Source organism: Rhinoderma darwinii, chromosome 4, assembly GCF_050947455.1.
Source record: "Rhinoderma darwinii isolate aRhiDar2 chromosome 4, aRhiDar2.hap1, whole genome shotgun sequence".
Classification (NCBI taxonomy): domain Eukaryota; kingdom Metazoa; phylum Chordata; class Amphibia; order Anura; family Rhinodermatidae; genus Rhinoderma; species Rhinoderma darwinii.
In genome coordinates, this window is record NC_134690.1 from 151,829,454 (window position 1) to 151,844,981 (window position 15,528).

At 41.9% G+C, this 15,528-nt stretch overlaps 2 protein-coding genes across 2 annotated transcripts; one reads left to right on the plus strand and one right to left on the minus strand.

The window, feature by feature from the left end:
- Positions 1–9,441: 9,441 nt before the first annotated feature.
- NCBP2 (nuclear cap binding protein subunit 2) lies at positions 9,442–14,848 on the minus strand. Its single transcript, XM_075861709.1, has 4 exons — positions 14,363–14,848; positions 12,233–12,414; positions 10,516–10,654; positions 9,442–9,694 (listed from the first exon to the last, which is right to left on the minus strand). Exons 1-4 carry the CDS (start codon positions 14,570–14,572, stop codon positions 9,623–9,625), a joined length of 603 nt encoding a protein of 200 aa, XP_075717824.1. The 5' UTR covers positions 14,573–14,848; the 3' UTR covers positions 9,442–9,622.
- NCBP2AS2 (NCBP2 antisense 2 (head to head)) lies at positions 14,528–15,291 on the plus strand. Its single transcript, XM_075861710.1, has 2 exons — positions 14,528–14,625; positions 14,701–15,291. The coding sequence occupies exon 2, from the start codon at positions 14,727–14,729 to the stop codon at positions 15,045–15,047; it is 321 nt and encodes a 106-aa protein (XP_075717825.1). The 5' UTR covers positions 14,528–14,625; positions 14,701–14,726; the 3' UTR covers positions 15,048–15,291.
- Positions 15,292–15,528: the final 237 nt, after the last annotated feature.

A 15,528-nucleotide genomic window follows, 5' to 3' on the forward strand; every position in this document is an offset into this window, starting at 1 on the left:
TCATCGTGGCCCTGATTGCTTTGAGAAGCTAATCTGTGTCCTGACAAATCGTCAAAGTCTAATTCCCCCTCTTCCTGATGGATATCAGAGTCTGATATCTCCTGTGGGATAGATCTAGAAGTGGAAGGCATAGGAGACTCTGGGCAACTCTGAGACACCGCTGTATCCACCTCTTCCCGTATCATAGGGTATGTTCACACGGCCTATTTACGGACGTAATTCGGGCGTTTTTGCCCCGAATTACGTCTGAAAATAGCGCCTCAATAGCGCTGACAAACATCTGCCCATTGAAAGCAATGGGCAGACGTTTGTCTGTTCACACGAGGCGTATATTTACGCGCCGCTGTCAAATGACGGCGCGTAAATAGACGCCCGTGTCAAAGAAGTGACCTGTCACTTCTTTGGCCGTAATTGGAGCCGCTATTCATTGACTCCAATGAATAGCAGCGCTAATTACGGCCGTAATTGACGCGGCGTTCAAGCGCCTGCACATGCCGGTACGGCTGAATTTACGGGGATGTTTTCAGGCTGAAACATCCCCGTAATTTCAGCCGTTACGGACCCCCGCCGTGTGAACATACCCTACGTCTTATGTTCTGTAGAAGGGATGGGGATTCCTCACTCACAACCTTCTCCAAACATCTTTGGCATAAGGCTCTTATGCGTGGTAGGAAGTGATTTTTTGCAATTCCACATTTCTTAATAGGTCGGATATTTTGAATTCCCTCTTAAACTCCCTGAAAAATAAACATATATAATCTTTCCAGTCAAATATTTTGGGGCTTTACAGAGGGAGGGGTTATATAAAAATATAACCACATTCTTACAGGGCTAGGGGCTCTGGATGGGTCAGCAGACTCTGCATGGGACATCTCAGCTGAACTCAATGAATTCAGCGAGTAGCAGCCCTGAAATTACTCACAACTACTACCAAGATCAAACCAGCAGTACTGGTTTTTAACCCCTTCCCGACATTTGTCGTAAGTATACGTCATGCAAAGCCAGTGCTTCCCGCAAAATGTCATATACTTACGACAAATGCATGGCACCGGCTCAGAAGCTGAGTCGGTGCCATCATCCCCGGATGTCAGCTGTAAGATACAGCTGACATCCTGCTGTAATGGTGGGGACCGAAGTTAACTTCGATCCCCGCTATTAACCCCTTAAATGCAGCCGTCAAAAGCGATCGCTGCATTTAAAGGGTTTGCACCTCATCGACACCCAGCAATGAAATCGCCGGGGTGTCGGTGGCTGCAATGGCAACCGGAGGCCTAATGCTGGCCTCCCGGTGTGCCTAGCACGGAAAACTTTCAGCAACCGCCCGGAGGCGGAGCCCGAAATGCTTCCGTAGCTGCCGGCAATATGAGCCGGCGGTCATCAGCGGTGGATGTTAGCTGTATGTTACAGCTGACATCCACCTGTAACGGCAGGAACCGGAGCTAGCTCCGATCCCTGCCATTAACCCCTCAGATGCAGCGATCGGATGTGGTTGTTAAATCGGCAGCTGTGACCTGCAATCGCACGACTGCCGACTGCTATTATGGCAACAGGAGATCTAATTATGGCCTCCTGTCTGCCATTACAGAAGCCGATTAGGCCCCGCCCGGACGCGAAGCCTAATTGGCTTGCTGTCAGTGAATGACAGACAGATCTAATACATTGCACTAAAAAATCTGACAGTTGGAACTTGAAGTCCCTTAGTGGGACTAAAGAAAAAAAGTGTAAAAAAAAAAAAGTTGTAAAAAAATAAATAAATTAAATAAAAAATTGATTATTGAAAGAAATAAAATAAACCACACATATTTGGCATCGCCGCGACCGTAACGGCCTAAACTATAAAAAATATTATGTTATTTATTCCACACGGTAAATGGCGTAAAAAAAAAAACCTTAAAAAAACAATGCCAGAATTTCTGTTTTGGTCACTTTGCCCTAAATTGAAATAAAAAGTTATCGAAAAGTCGCATGTATCCAAAAATGGTACCTATAAAAACTATAGCTCTTTTCGCAAAAAACAAGTCCCCATACAGCGCCGTCAACGAAAAAATTAAAGAGTTATGGTTCTCACAACAAGGTGACAGAAAAAATAGTAATAGTAATTTTATTGTGCAAAAAGTTGTAAAACATGAAAAAGTGCTATAAATTTGGTATCGCCGGAATCGTACTGACCCGCAGAGTAAAGTCAACATGTAATTTATAACGCGTGGTGAACGCTGTATAAAAAAAACTAAAAAAAACCTTGCCTCTCAAAAAATAGGATAAAAAGTGATCCAAAAAAAAAAAAAAAATCGCATCTACCCCGAAATGGTACCAATAAAAACTACAGCTCGGCCCACAAAAAAACAGCCCTCATACCACTACGTCTATGAAAAAATAAACTTAGTTAAGGCTCCAATAAGTCAGGAATGAAAAATATGTAGTTGTGCAGATCAGAGGGGAACATTTCATCTGTTTCAAGAGGCGATTTATCGGGGCCCTAAAATTAGGGAACCAGGAAGGGGGCGGGTCCAAACATATCTGCTGGAAGCGAGAGCGCACGTATTATACCAGGACAACACTTCCCAGCAAAATTCCCCAAACTGCAAAGGTGTGGAGTGCGGACCAAAAGCGGGATAAGTAAAGACACCATTTATCAGTGCGACACCAGCCTGTGCAGAAAGGATTGCTTCACAGCGTAACACACATCTATGGATTCTTTTGTTTACCCCATTATTATACCACCTGACTATGCCCCTTATGTACTCTGCCCAGCTTACATATGCCCCCACATTATAAACGGAAACACCAATAATACTCAAACAAAACTACTACCAAGCAAAATCTACGCTTCAAAAGCCAAATGGGGCTCCCACCCATCTGAGCCCTACAGCGTGCCCAAACAGCAGTTTACTTCCATATATATAGCAACGCCATACCCGGGAGAACTCTTTTAACAATTTTTGGGGTGTGTCTCTCCAGTGGCATAAGCTGGGCACGACATATTTGCCACTGAATTGGCATATCTAAGGAAAAATTTAAATTTTTACTTTGCACCATCCACAGCGCATTTATTTATGGAAAAGACCTGTGGGGTGAAAATGCTCACTACACCCCTTAATAAATGCCTTGAGGGTATAGATTCTAAAATGGGGTCACTGGGCAATTGTGAACCAATACGTTATATTTTGCCAAATTAGGCCTCAATTTCACATGGTACTCTTTCACTCCTGAGCCCTGTCGAATGTCCAGGCAAAAGATTAATGCGCCATGTAGGGTGATTCTAAAACCGGGAAACACAGCATAATAATTAGAGAGCTGTCTTGTTATGGTAGCACAAGCTGGGCACCACATATATCTATGGAAAAATCCAATTTTCACTCTGCAATATCGAGTGCCCACTAATTTATGTAAAACACCTGCCGGGGTTAACATGCTCACTATGTTTATGTTAGGCCAGCAATTTAACTGTTACTTACTGTAAGCGGTAGACCGTACGACTGCCGCTGGTCTATTATACCTGTTAGTTAGTTGCACTCGTTTTCACTCATCACGTTCCTCCCTATACGATTTTCTTGCTAGTCTGCCTTGGCTATTTTTTAATTACATGTTGTATGTTCCATTATTGTGCTTTTAGTTAGACTTAATAAAAGTAAAATTTTATTCTCACACATTTATTGATAGCTGGGAAAGCTGGGTTATTTGTGTGCTTTTTGCACATATGGTCTTTCCTTAACATGCTCACTACACCCCTAGGTGAATACCTATAGGGCAGTAGTTTCCAAAATGGGGTCACTTTTGGGGGGTTTCCACTGTTTTGGTCCCACAGGGGTTTTGCAAATGCGACATAGCGTCCAGAAACCAATCCAGCAAAATCTGCAAATGGCGCTCTTTCCCTTCTGAGCCCTGCCGAGTGCCAAAAAATTAGTTTATGACCACATACTGGGTATTGCCGTACTCGGGAGAGATTGCTTTACAAATGTTGGGGTTCTTTTTCTCCTTTATTTTTTGAGAAAATGAAAAATGTTGCGCGAAGGCTACATCTTATTGGAAAAAAATAATTACATTTTTATTTTCACTGCCCAATTCAAATAAAATCTATGAAACACCTGTGGGTTCAAAATGCTCACTACACCCCTAGATTAATTCCTCAAGGGGTGTTGTATGCCAAATGGAGTCCCTTTTGGGTAGTTTCCACTGTACTGGTACCTTAGGGGCTTTGCAAAAGCAACATAGTGTTAATAAACCAATCCAACAAAATCTGTGCTCCAAAAGCCAAATAGCGTTCCTTCTCTTCTGATCCTTGCCATGTGGCCAAACAGCAGTTTATGACCACATATGAGGTATTGCCGTACTCCAGAGAAGTTGCTCTACAAATGTTGGGGTTCTTTTTTTCCTTTATTTGTTGAGGAAATTATTATTTTTTTAGCTAAAGCTACATCTTATTGAAGAAAAAGGATTGTTTTTATTTTCACTGCCCAATTCTAATAAATTCTATGAAACACCTGTGGGGTCAAAATGCTCACTACACCCCTAGATGAATTCCTCAAGGGGTGTAGTTTCCTAAAAGGAGTCACTTTTTGGGTGTTTTCACTGTTTTGTCCCCTCAGGTGATTTGCAAATGCCAACTTATTTATTAATGATATAGAGGATGGGATTAATAGCACTATTTCTATTTTTGCAGATGACACCAAGCTATGCAATATAGTTCAGACTATGGAAGATGTTTGTGAATTGCAGGCAGATTTAAACAAACTAAGTGTTTGGGCGTCCACTTGGCAGATGAAGTTTAATGTAGATAAATGTAAAGTTATGCATCTGGGTACGAAAAACCTGCAAGCATCATATGTCCTAGGGGGAGCTACACTGGGGGAGTCAATTGTTGAGAAGGATCTGGGTGTACTTGTAAATCATAAACTAAATTTCAGCATGCAGTGTCAATCAGCTGCTTCAAAGGCCAGCAAAATATTGTCGTGTATCAAAAGAGGCATGGACTCGCGGGACAGGGATGTAATATTACCACTTTACAAAGCATTAGTGAGGCCTCATCTAGAATATGCAGTTCAGTTCCAGGCTCCAGTTCATAGAAAGGATGCCCTGGAGTTGGAAAAAATACAAAGAAGAGCAACGAAGCTAATAAGGGGCATGGAGAATCTAAGTTATGAGGAAAGATTAAAAGAACTAAACCTATTTAGCCTTGAGAAAAAACGACTAAGGGGGGACATGATTAACTTATATAAATATATGAATGGCGCATACAAAAAATATGGTGAAATCCTGTTCCATGTAAAACCCCCTCAAAAAACAAGGGGGCACTCCCTCCGTCTGGAGAAAAAAAGGTTCAACCTGCAGAGGCGACAAGCCTTCTTTACTGTGAGAACTGTGAATCTATGGAATAGCCTACCGCAGGAGCTGGTCGCAGCAGGGACAGTAGATGGCTTTAAAAAAGGCTTAGATAATTTCCTAGAACAAAAAAATATTAACTGCTATGTGTAGAAATTTTTTACTTCCCCTTTCCCATCCCACTTCCCCTTTCCCATCCCTTGGTTGAACTTGATGGACATGTGTCTTTTTTCAACCGTACAAACTATGTAACTATGTAACTATATGTAACATGGCCTCCGCAAACCATTCCCGCTAAATTTGAGCGCCAAATGGCGCTCTTTCCATTATAAGCCCTGCCGTGTGTCCAAACAGCCGTTTATTACCCCATGTGGAGTATTGTTTTACTCGGGAGAAATTACTTTACAAATGTTGTGGTGCTTTTTCTCCTTTAGTCCTTGCAGGTTTAGCTAATTTTTTCTCATTTCCGCATTTTCTTTGAAAGAGTGTAGATTTTCATTTTCACGGCCTACTTCCAATAATTTCTGCAAAAAACCTGCAGGGTCAAAATTTTAACCTTACCCCTAGATAATTTCCTCAAGGGGTGTAGTTTCCCAAATGGGGTCACTTTGGGGGGATTTCCACTGTTTTGGCACCTCAAGAGCTCTTCAAACCCAACATGGTGCCGAAAATATAGTCTAATAAAAAGGAGGCCCAAAATCCTCGAGGTGCTCCTTTGCTTCTGAGACTTGTGCTTCAGTCTATAAGCACACTAGGGCCACATGTGTTATATTTCCTAAAACTGCACAAGCTGGGCAATAAATATTGAGTTGCGTTTTTCTGGTAAAACTTTGTGTTACAAAAATAAAATGGACTAAAAAATGAATTTCTGCAACAACAAAAAATGAAATTTGTAAATGTCTCCTCTACTTTGGTTTAAAGGGAATGTGTCGCTAGAATTTTTTTTTTTTTTTAGTTAAACAATTATTATTTAAGTGATTACATAGTTTTAATTTTTTCGCAAGTCAGGAAATATTATAAATTAGATTATAATTTATAACATTTCGATGTGCTGGTCACTAGAGGGAGCAGTTCCCAAAATTGCAGCATGGTCAATGTGGTAAAGCAACCTCATTGATTTATGCTGCAAATTTTGGGTAGACACAATCCCTCCTCCCTTATTCTGGCTAGTGCCAGGGGGAGGGGGTTGAATCTTCAAACCTCCTACACTGTGTGCCGCCAATTTCTGAGCGAATGCACAGTGTAGGAGGATTAGATACAGTGCTAAGCAGACAGTGTAACACGAACTAACACAAATATAATACACACATCACATACACGAACATAAATTACCTGCTCCTGCCGCCTCCGCTTCTATGCCTTGCGCCTTCGCTTCCTTGAACATATGGCTGGAAGATGCGGCCGGAAGTAGTCATCTTACTGTCTGGCCGCGGCTTCCGGTCCACATGAAAATGGCGCCGGATTTCACTCTGCTAACGAGCTTCGTTTTGGTCTGTGTGGGAGCGGCACATGCGCCGTTCCCACACAGACGGAGTACGCTGCAGTGAATGGAACGGCTCCCGTTCGCATTCTCTATGGGGATGTATGTGCCGTATTCCATCTCTGTATGTGTCGTTAATCAACACATACAGAGATGAAAAAAAAAAAATGGCAGCCCACATAGAGAAGTAAAAGTAAGAAAAAAAAAAGTACAACACTAGAACACAAATAAAAAAAATATATATATTTTAATATCATACTAAAAGCAATATGATAAAAAAAAAAAAATGCATTACACATTCCCTTCAATTCCTGTGAAACGTCTGAAGGGTTAAGAAACTTTCTAAATGCTGTTTTGAATACTTTGAGGGGTGATTTTAAAATGGGGTGACTTTTCGGGGGTTTCAAATATAGAAGGCCCTCAAAGCCACTTCACAACTGAACTGGCCCCTGTAAAAATAACCTTTTGACATTTTCTAGGCCTAGTTCTAAGCCTTGTAACGTCCTAAAAAAATAAAAAGGATGTTAAAAAAAACTATGCCAATCTAAAGTAGACATATGGGTGATGTTAATTAGCGACTATTTTGTGTGGTATAACTGCCCATCTTAAAAGCAGATACATTTAAATTTATAAAAATGCAAATTTTTCGCTAAATTTTGGTGTTTTTCACAATTAAATACTGAACGTATAGAGCAAATTTTGCTAGTAACAAAATCCAATGTGTCACGAGAAAACAAACACTCAGAATCGCTTGGATAGGTAAAAGCATACCGAAGTTATTGCCACATAAAGTGAAATATGTCAGATTTGAAAAATGAGGCTCTGTCAGGAAGGTCAAAAGTGGCTAAAGAGGGAAGGGGTAAAATAAATTTTGGCACCAAAAATCTTTAAAATGTCAACACTGTACCTTTAAGAAGCTCGTTCAGCCGCGCTAAGCACTTCCAGATACTAGAGACGCTGGCTCCATGCAGTAAGGGATTTCCTTGCCCAAGGGAAATCCCTGAGTCTAGTGCTACCAGGTTAGCGCTGACCCCCATTACCTGTAGGGAATAAGTCCGGAAGCCCGCACTGCAGCACTTATGCAGAGGAGCTGGAGAGGAGGCATCTGCCGCTCTGAGCCAAGCTCCCTGCCCTGATCCTCCCTGCCGAGACACCACTTGTTCGTCCAGGGAAAAGTAAAGGGGGCCTGATGAAAAAGCACCTGATCCCACAGAGCTCCGCACAGGTCCTGGTTCCCATGTCCCAAAGGACAGGAAACAACTGGAGAGGGCAAGGAGGAGGGGGAATTTAAACGGCTTCCTGTTTCCTATCCCTACGGAGGCAGGGAATCCCTCCTGGTGGCGTGGTCATGGAGGTGTAGATGGAAAAGTACCAATACCTGGTTTAATAACCACAGTATCACTGCGCTTGATTGGCCAGCAAACTATGGGGTATTGTCAAGAGGAAGACGAGACACCAGACCAACAATGCAGACGAGCTGAAGGCCGCTATCAAAGCAACCTGGGCTCCATAACACCTCAGCAGTGCCACAGGCTGATCGCCTCCATGCCACGCCGCATTGATGCAGTAATTCATGCAAAAGGAGCCCCGACCAGTTACTGAGGGCATATAATGTACATACTTTTTAGTAGGCCTACATTTCGTACTAAAAAACATTTTTGAAATTGGGCTTATATAATATTCTAATTTTCTCAGAGACTAAATTTGGGGTTTTCATTAACTTACCATAATCATCAACATTAGAAGAAAAAAATGATGGCAAGAGATCACTCTGTGTGTAATGAATCTATAGAATATATGAAATAAAATTAAATTTGAGGATATTCTCATTCATTGAGAAGGACCTGTACAATCACAGCTAATCGATCTTGTGCGATGTGGAGCCCCAGCCTAACAGGGTAAATGGAAAGTGGTCGTGGTACTGAGAAATTAGTAAAATGTGGTAGATCATTTTAAACTAAAAAAATAAATATAAAATGTTTAAAGTTGTGTTGCAGTTTCTCATCTTTTATGCCTTTGGCTGTGAGTGCCATGTCTGTCCTACCCCATTTTTCTGACGCAAATGAAAATGGCCATTTATGCTGGGAGGGGTGTGAAGGGTCCATAAATATTGGATTCTTACTAAATGACTTTTTCAATGTAACATCATAAAACTTCATAGTTGCACTGAAAATCTTCTCTACTTTTAATTTCACACAATTTAAATATTTTCCCACCACCCACCTGCATTGAGAATACAAAGAAATTTATATAGGTGGACAGAAACATTCACATTGCTGACCTACCAATGGATGTAAATACACCGGTTACCTCCCAAAATCATGTTTATCATAAAGTGTTGCAAGATTCTTTTGTGGGTGCTGCCAATGTAGCGTTTTGAAACCCATCATGTATGCCACTCTCAGAAACCACTTCGCACTATTTTCCTCATAAAAAGTTGCCTAATTTCTTTAAATTCGTAGACACTAACTGGTCGCAATGCACTTTAGTACTACTAAACGCACCTTAACACTGATCAGGTTGACAAAAGGGATTAATCCTAAAATATTGGATTGGGTACTAACTGGATATTCACCTGGACCACTTGGAATAGAATTTTTCTTTTTTTTAGTGGTGAAATAAAGAGATAATCCAGTCAGGTGTAAAACAGTTGAACAGTTTATTCAAAAAAATGGAGTAGTAATATACGACCCATAAAGGAGAAAAACAAAAAACTTATTAACAGATTTATCGTAACCTTTTTATAGTTTACTTTACATAACAAAGGTCAACTTAAAACATTCTCAGAAATAGCCAGTTCTAGATCCAACGTTGTCTAAGTCTTCAGAATATCTGCACGACTTTACCATAACCACCTCTTCCTGCATCATACTCTTGGCGGTATTCATCTCTAACCTAAGAGGGAAAAATATGTTTTTTAGTAAGTTACAAAACCAATATATCTTATCTATGACATTGCCGCATACAACTGCATTTGGATAAAAGGTGGTTTCTGATTTCTAAGAAGTTATTTATATGGGCACTCAGGCCTTGTTTACCCCCTACTGGTTCTTGTATACCCCCTACTGGTTCTTGTATACCCCCTACTGGTTCTTGTATACCCCCTACTGGTTCTTGTTTACTTGGTGGTATAATGAAGGAACCAACTATCACATGATTTCACAACAGACAAAACCTCACGGTGGCAAGGGTGCAGCCATGTAACATCCTTAGACACAACACTCGAAAGTAAACAGAGCAGCGGGTAAGCGAAAACACTGACAGCCAAGGATCAGAGGAGAAATTGTATTGCAAGTAAATGGGAAAGTTTTTCCCGTTTTTTTTTTTGTCCAGTACAATCTAATCGTTAGGGTGCATTCAGCGTTTAGGTCCTGTTGATGGGTTCCGTCAGACCTTTCCATCAGGGGAACCAATCAACGGAAAGGCAAACCATAGCTTTCCATTAACATTACCACGGATTTCAACGCGAATGCTTCCCTTGCTAATGCTTTCCATTTTTTTTTTTACAGAATTAATAGCGCAGTTGACTGCGCTACTGTTTGCCCAAAAAATTGAAACCTCTACAGAACAGAGAAACGGAAACCATTAGCAACGGAAGCATTACCATTGAAATCAATGGTAATGCGAATGTAAGCGATGGTTTACGTTTGCCTTTCCGTTGATGCGAACAGGCCCTTAGAGGCTGTAAAACTCCTTTAAAGAAATCGTAATCTTACCTGACCACCCGATTTCCCACGTCCATACTGTCTGCCTTCTATAAATCCTGCATCCCAGTCTGTTCTGATAATTCTATCATCTAATCGAGTGGTATTAATGAATCGCATAGCATGCTCAGTGTCTGCTCGGGTGTAGTATCTGAGTACAGAGTAAAGGCTTCAAAGTCTTTGCGGAATCAGTCAACGGTGTTCACAATATATATTTGCTGCTTAAAGAGGCTCTGTCACCAGATTTTCAAACCCCTATCTCGTATTGCAGCAGATCGGCGCTGCAATGTAGATTACAGTAACGTGTTTTTGTTTTTTTTCAAAAACGAGCATTTTTGGCCAAGTTATGAGCATTTTTATATTTATGCAAATGAGCCTTTCTTAAGTCCAACTGGGCGTGTTTAAAGTTATGTCCAAGTGGGCGTGTATTGTGTGTGTGTACATCTGGGCGTTTTTACTTGTTTTACTAGCTGGGCGTTGTGAATGGAAGTGTATGATGCTGATGAATCAGCATCATCCACTTCTCTTCGTCAACACCCAGCTTCTGGCAGTGCAGACACACAGCGTGTCATCGCGAGATCACGCTGTGACGTCACTTCCTACCCCAGGTCCTGCATCGTGTCGGACGAGCGAGGACACATCGGCACCAGGCGACAGCTGGCGATTCGTCAGCATCATACACTTCCATTCACAACGCCCAGATAGTCAAACAAGTAAAAACGCCCAGATGTTACATACACACAATACACGCCCACTTGGACTTAACTTTAAACATGCCCAGTTGTAATTAAGAAAGGCTCATTTGCATAAATATAAAAATGCTCATAACTTGGCCAAAAATGCTCGTTTTTGAAAAAAAACAAAAACACGTTACTGTAATCTACATTGCAGCGCCGATCACATGCAATACGAGATAGGGGTTTGAAAATCTGGTGACAGAGCCTCTTTAAACACTAGGTGTGAGTTAGCCGTCTACAAATATTTAGCTAGCTCTGGGAGTTTGTCAGCCAGACAAAAAAAAAAAAAAAAAAAGTTAGGCCCCATGCACACGAGCAGATTTTTCATCCGTAATTACGGACCCATTCATTTCTATGGGCTACGGATACCACTCTGTAGAAAGGATCTGTAAAATATAGAACATGTCCTATTCTTGTCCGTAATTACGCCATGGACTCCCCATAGAAATCTATAGGCGCTTCCGTATTTATGGGTGCACATCTGTAAATACGGAAGAGTTACTAGGCGACGCCAGGTTTGCAGACATTGCACATCATATGTGGTTTTCTTTTTGCAGATCCGGTAATACGAATGCACTGCATTTGCGGATACCGTTTCGTATATGTGAATAAGTTGCGGATGACTACGGCTCCGTATTTACGGATGAATGAAAATATGATCAGGTGTATGGGGCCTTACTCAGGACTTCTGCCCGAAGCAGAACAGTCACTAAACCTTGCTGGCTTGGACAATACCCATCTAAAGGCCATTATGGGAAGTCTAATTTTTACAGGTACTGTACTACATCTCCAAGAACTTTTCATAACTCCCTTTCAGATGGATGAAGCATAACCAGGCACAATCAGCCTGCTCTCCGATGTCCAGGGATCAGCGTGTTGTAAGGAGCGGTGGGGAGTTCTGGACTTCTAAACAGGTCAAACTACCTCGGTGGTGAACCCCTTATACCACAATGGACGTCCGTTACATTTTTTTTGTTTTCCATAAAGGATACTCTACAAAGCAGAAGCCACATGCCGTCTTCTTAACCTTATCAAGGCCCATAATGATTTTCTTTACATCACCGCTTTTACTGAATAATTCATAGATCTGCTCTTCCGTGGTGTAAAATGAAAGATTTCCAACATACAAAGTGCAACTCTGTTTCAGGGTCTTCTCTTGATCATTTCTGTTTCCCTGGAAAATAAAGTGAAAATTCAGTTGTGGGGAATTGATCACAGATGAGATGAATGTGCTCGGCTTGTTCTTTCCTGCCACCATCATTGCGCGGTCAGTGAAATTCCACCTGCACCAACCTCACGATGAGCCCAACAGAGGCAAAGGATGTTATATATATATATATATATATATATATATATATATAGCAATTGCTGTTTGTTGGCTGAATAAACCACTTATTTTTCACATTTTGGAGTGCTGCAAGATTTATATATATATATATATATATATATATATATATACATATATAAATAAACACAACAAAAAGTTGAACAGCACATTCCAACTAAATGATACAAAATGTATGCAGGTGCAAGAACACCAGTGACTGCAAAAATACAGCAGACAAAAAATGGCGACAGCACCCTGCAACACTAATGCCACCTAAACCACTAAATATAAATAAATATGCACTAAAGCTAAATCTACTTACAAATATGGAGGTTCTTAGTGCACATTTTGATCAAAAAGTGTTAGCCCACCTGCCACGACAAGGCGACCTCTGTAAGGTGGGGACCTACGCTGCACATACACCCAGAACTGGGACTAAGCCTACATATATACCTGGGGATGGTAGGATCCAGCATTGAACTGATTAAAATCACACAGGGCAGAATGGGAGGAGTGCAAGAAGATATATATATATATATATATATCTATCTCTCTTCCAAAACAGCAGATCAGCCTTCACCAGCGACCTTCCCTCATCCAGGCAACGTATGCAGGACGCAGATGCCCACATGCCAAGTCTCTAATGCATTTAAAGGGAATGTGTCGCTAGAAATTTTTATTTTTTTTAGTTAAACAATTATTATTTGAGTGATTACACAGTTTTAATTTTTTCACAAGTCAGGAAATATTATAAATTAGATTCTAATTTATAACATTTCCATGTGCTGGCCACTAGAGGGAGCAGTTCCCAAAATTGCAGCATGGTCACTGTGGTAAAGCAACCTCATTGATTTATGCTGCAAATTTGGGATAGACACACTCGCTCTAGTGTCCCCACACAATCTCCCCTCCCTTATTCAGGCTAGTGCCAGGAGAAGGAGGGGTTTGAATCTTCAAACCTCCTACACTGTGTGCCGCCATTTTCTGAGCGACTGCACAGTGTAGGAGTATTCGATACAGTGCTCAGCAGACCGTATCACACGAACATAATGCACACATCACATACACGAACATAAATTACCTGCCGCCTGCGCTCCTCTTCCTTGTGCCTTGGCTTCTTTGAACATATGGCCGGAAGCCGCCAGCTTACTGTCCGGCCGTGGCTTCCGGTCCACATGAAAATGGCGCCGGATGTCTCTCTTCGAACGAGCTTCATTTTGGTCTGTGTGGGAGCGGCACATGCGACGTTCCCACACAGAAGGCGTACGCTATAGTGAATGGAACGGCTCCTGTTCGCATTCTCTATGGGGTTGTATGTGCTGTATTCCATCTCTGTATGTGTCGTTAATCAACACATACAGAGATGAAAAAAAAATGGCAGCCCCCATAGAGAAGTAAAAGAAAGTAGTAAAAAAAGTACAACACAAATAAATACAAATTTCATATCATACTAAAAGCAATATGATAAAAAAAATAAATGCATGACCCCTTCCCTTTAAACGGGAACTTGTGGTGTCTACGTCACACTGGGACTGGAAAATATACCAGAGTGGCAAAGTATACAACTATAAAAGGTCCAATGGGGGGGGGGGGGGGGGTATTCCAAACTTCCCCTCAGTAAACCCATTGCACATTACAATCTTCCTTCCTCAGTAACGTCTGATAACAGGGGACAATAGATTGTATTTACTACACACCAAATGAAGATCAGACGCAGCGCTAGAAGGATAACCTCCATTACCAGCAGCACAAGGCAGGTCCAGTTACATCTTCGCCGCATCCAGCCGGTAATTACCTTAAAGAACTGGTCCCGGTACCTGCTCAGCTCCACGTACTTGTCGCTCTTCAATACACTCAGCATTTCTGCACCCAACGCCTTCCACCGAGAGCCGACTGAAGCACTGCAGCCGCTAAGCGACGCTAGTTTAACGACAGTCAAAAGCCAATCCCAAAAGACGTCGTAAAGAAGCATTTCCGAGTACAAGGCGGAAGCAGCCTTCGCCATCTTGGATGCGGGCAAGCGGCCGGTTGCGTGTGCGCGAGTTGACAAGGACAGAGGTAAGTATGGTGCACATATTGCGGCCACTGGACTGTACACTTATCAGGGTGTAACTAGCTCTGTCTCTGTATCAGATCAGACGTCTACTCGGCCAGAGGAAATGGTGCTCAGGAGGCTGCTGTTCAGTTTACTCAACAACCCTCAGCTGATCGAGAAACTCTCCGAGTCCCGGCCCATTCGCAGAGCCGCGCAGATTACGGCATTCGCTGTCACCAAAGCGCAGTTGACTAGCAAAGACGCAGCACAGCGCATGCTTCGCTCTGACGCAATCCAGCAGCTGAAACGAGAGGTGTCTGAGACTCCACGGGATCTGGGGGAGATGGGGCGTAAAATGGGGAGAATCAGAGAAACATTTGTGAAAGAGCTCAAAACTGGAATGGAGGAAATAAAGGGGCAAATGAAGAGGCAAGACGGCAAGTGACGGAGTGACCCTACTGCCAGGAGAACAGGGCACATAATGCCAGTCATGTGACTGGAGTTGTCGGCCGTCCACTACACTACTGATATCGACATACAGTGCTGTGGTTTCATGACTCTGGCGCCCTCTAGCGGCAATGTAGCGACTTGGCCATGATGCAAAAGTTAGAATTTGCTGCAATTAACCTCTAAAATGTGCAATTGTACAAAAGACAAATGAAGAAAATAAAGTCTTTTGGTGATTTATATACCGTAGCGGCTTGTAAATGAGGATTTCTGGATAGATGGGGCTGGGGATATATATTGTATATTCATTTTATAATGGAAAGTCGTGCAATGTTTAATGAACCTTTGTGTTGAACTTCATTGAATGGGAATCTTCATTCTTTATGACCATAGGATGTCCTGGTCTTTTATTTAGCTTGGCAGAGGGAAGGCCTCATGCTCACATCCTTCACCGTTTTCACGTCCGTTTAAAACTGATC

Bases quoted from the DNA above. Each gene is read 5' to 3' on its own strand.
- NCBP2AS2 (XM_075861710.1), top strand. From the start codon at position 14,727: ATGGTGCTCAGGAGGCTGCTGTTCAGTTTACTCAACAACCCTCAGCTG.
- NCBP2 (XM_075861709.1), bottom strand. From the start codon at position 14,572: ATGGCGAAGGCTGCTTCCGCCTTGTACTCGGAAATGCTTCTTTACGAC. The intron at 12,415-14,362 runs GTAATTACCGGC...TTTATTTTCCAG, and splicing joins ACCGGGACCAGTTCTTTAAG to GGAAACAGAAATGATCAAGA. The intron at 10,655-12,232 runs GTATCCTTTATG...CTCTGTACTCAG, and splicing joins TGTGGCTTCTGCTTTGTAGA to ATACTACACCCGAGCAGACA.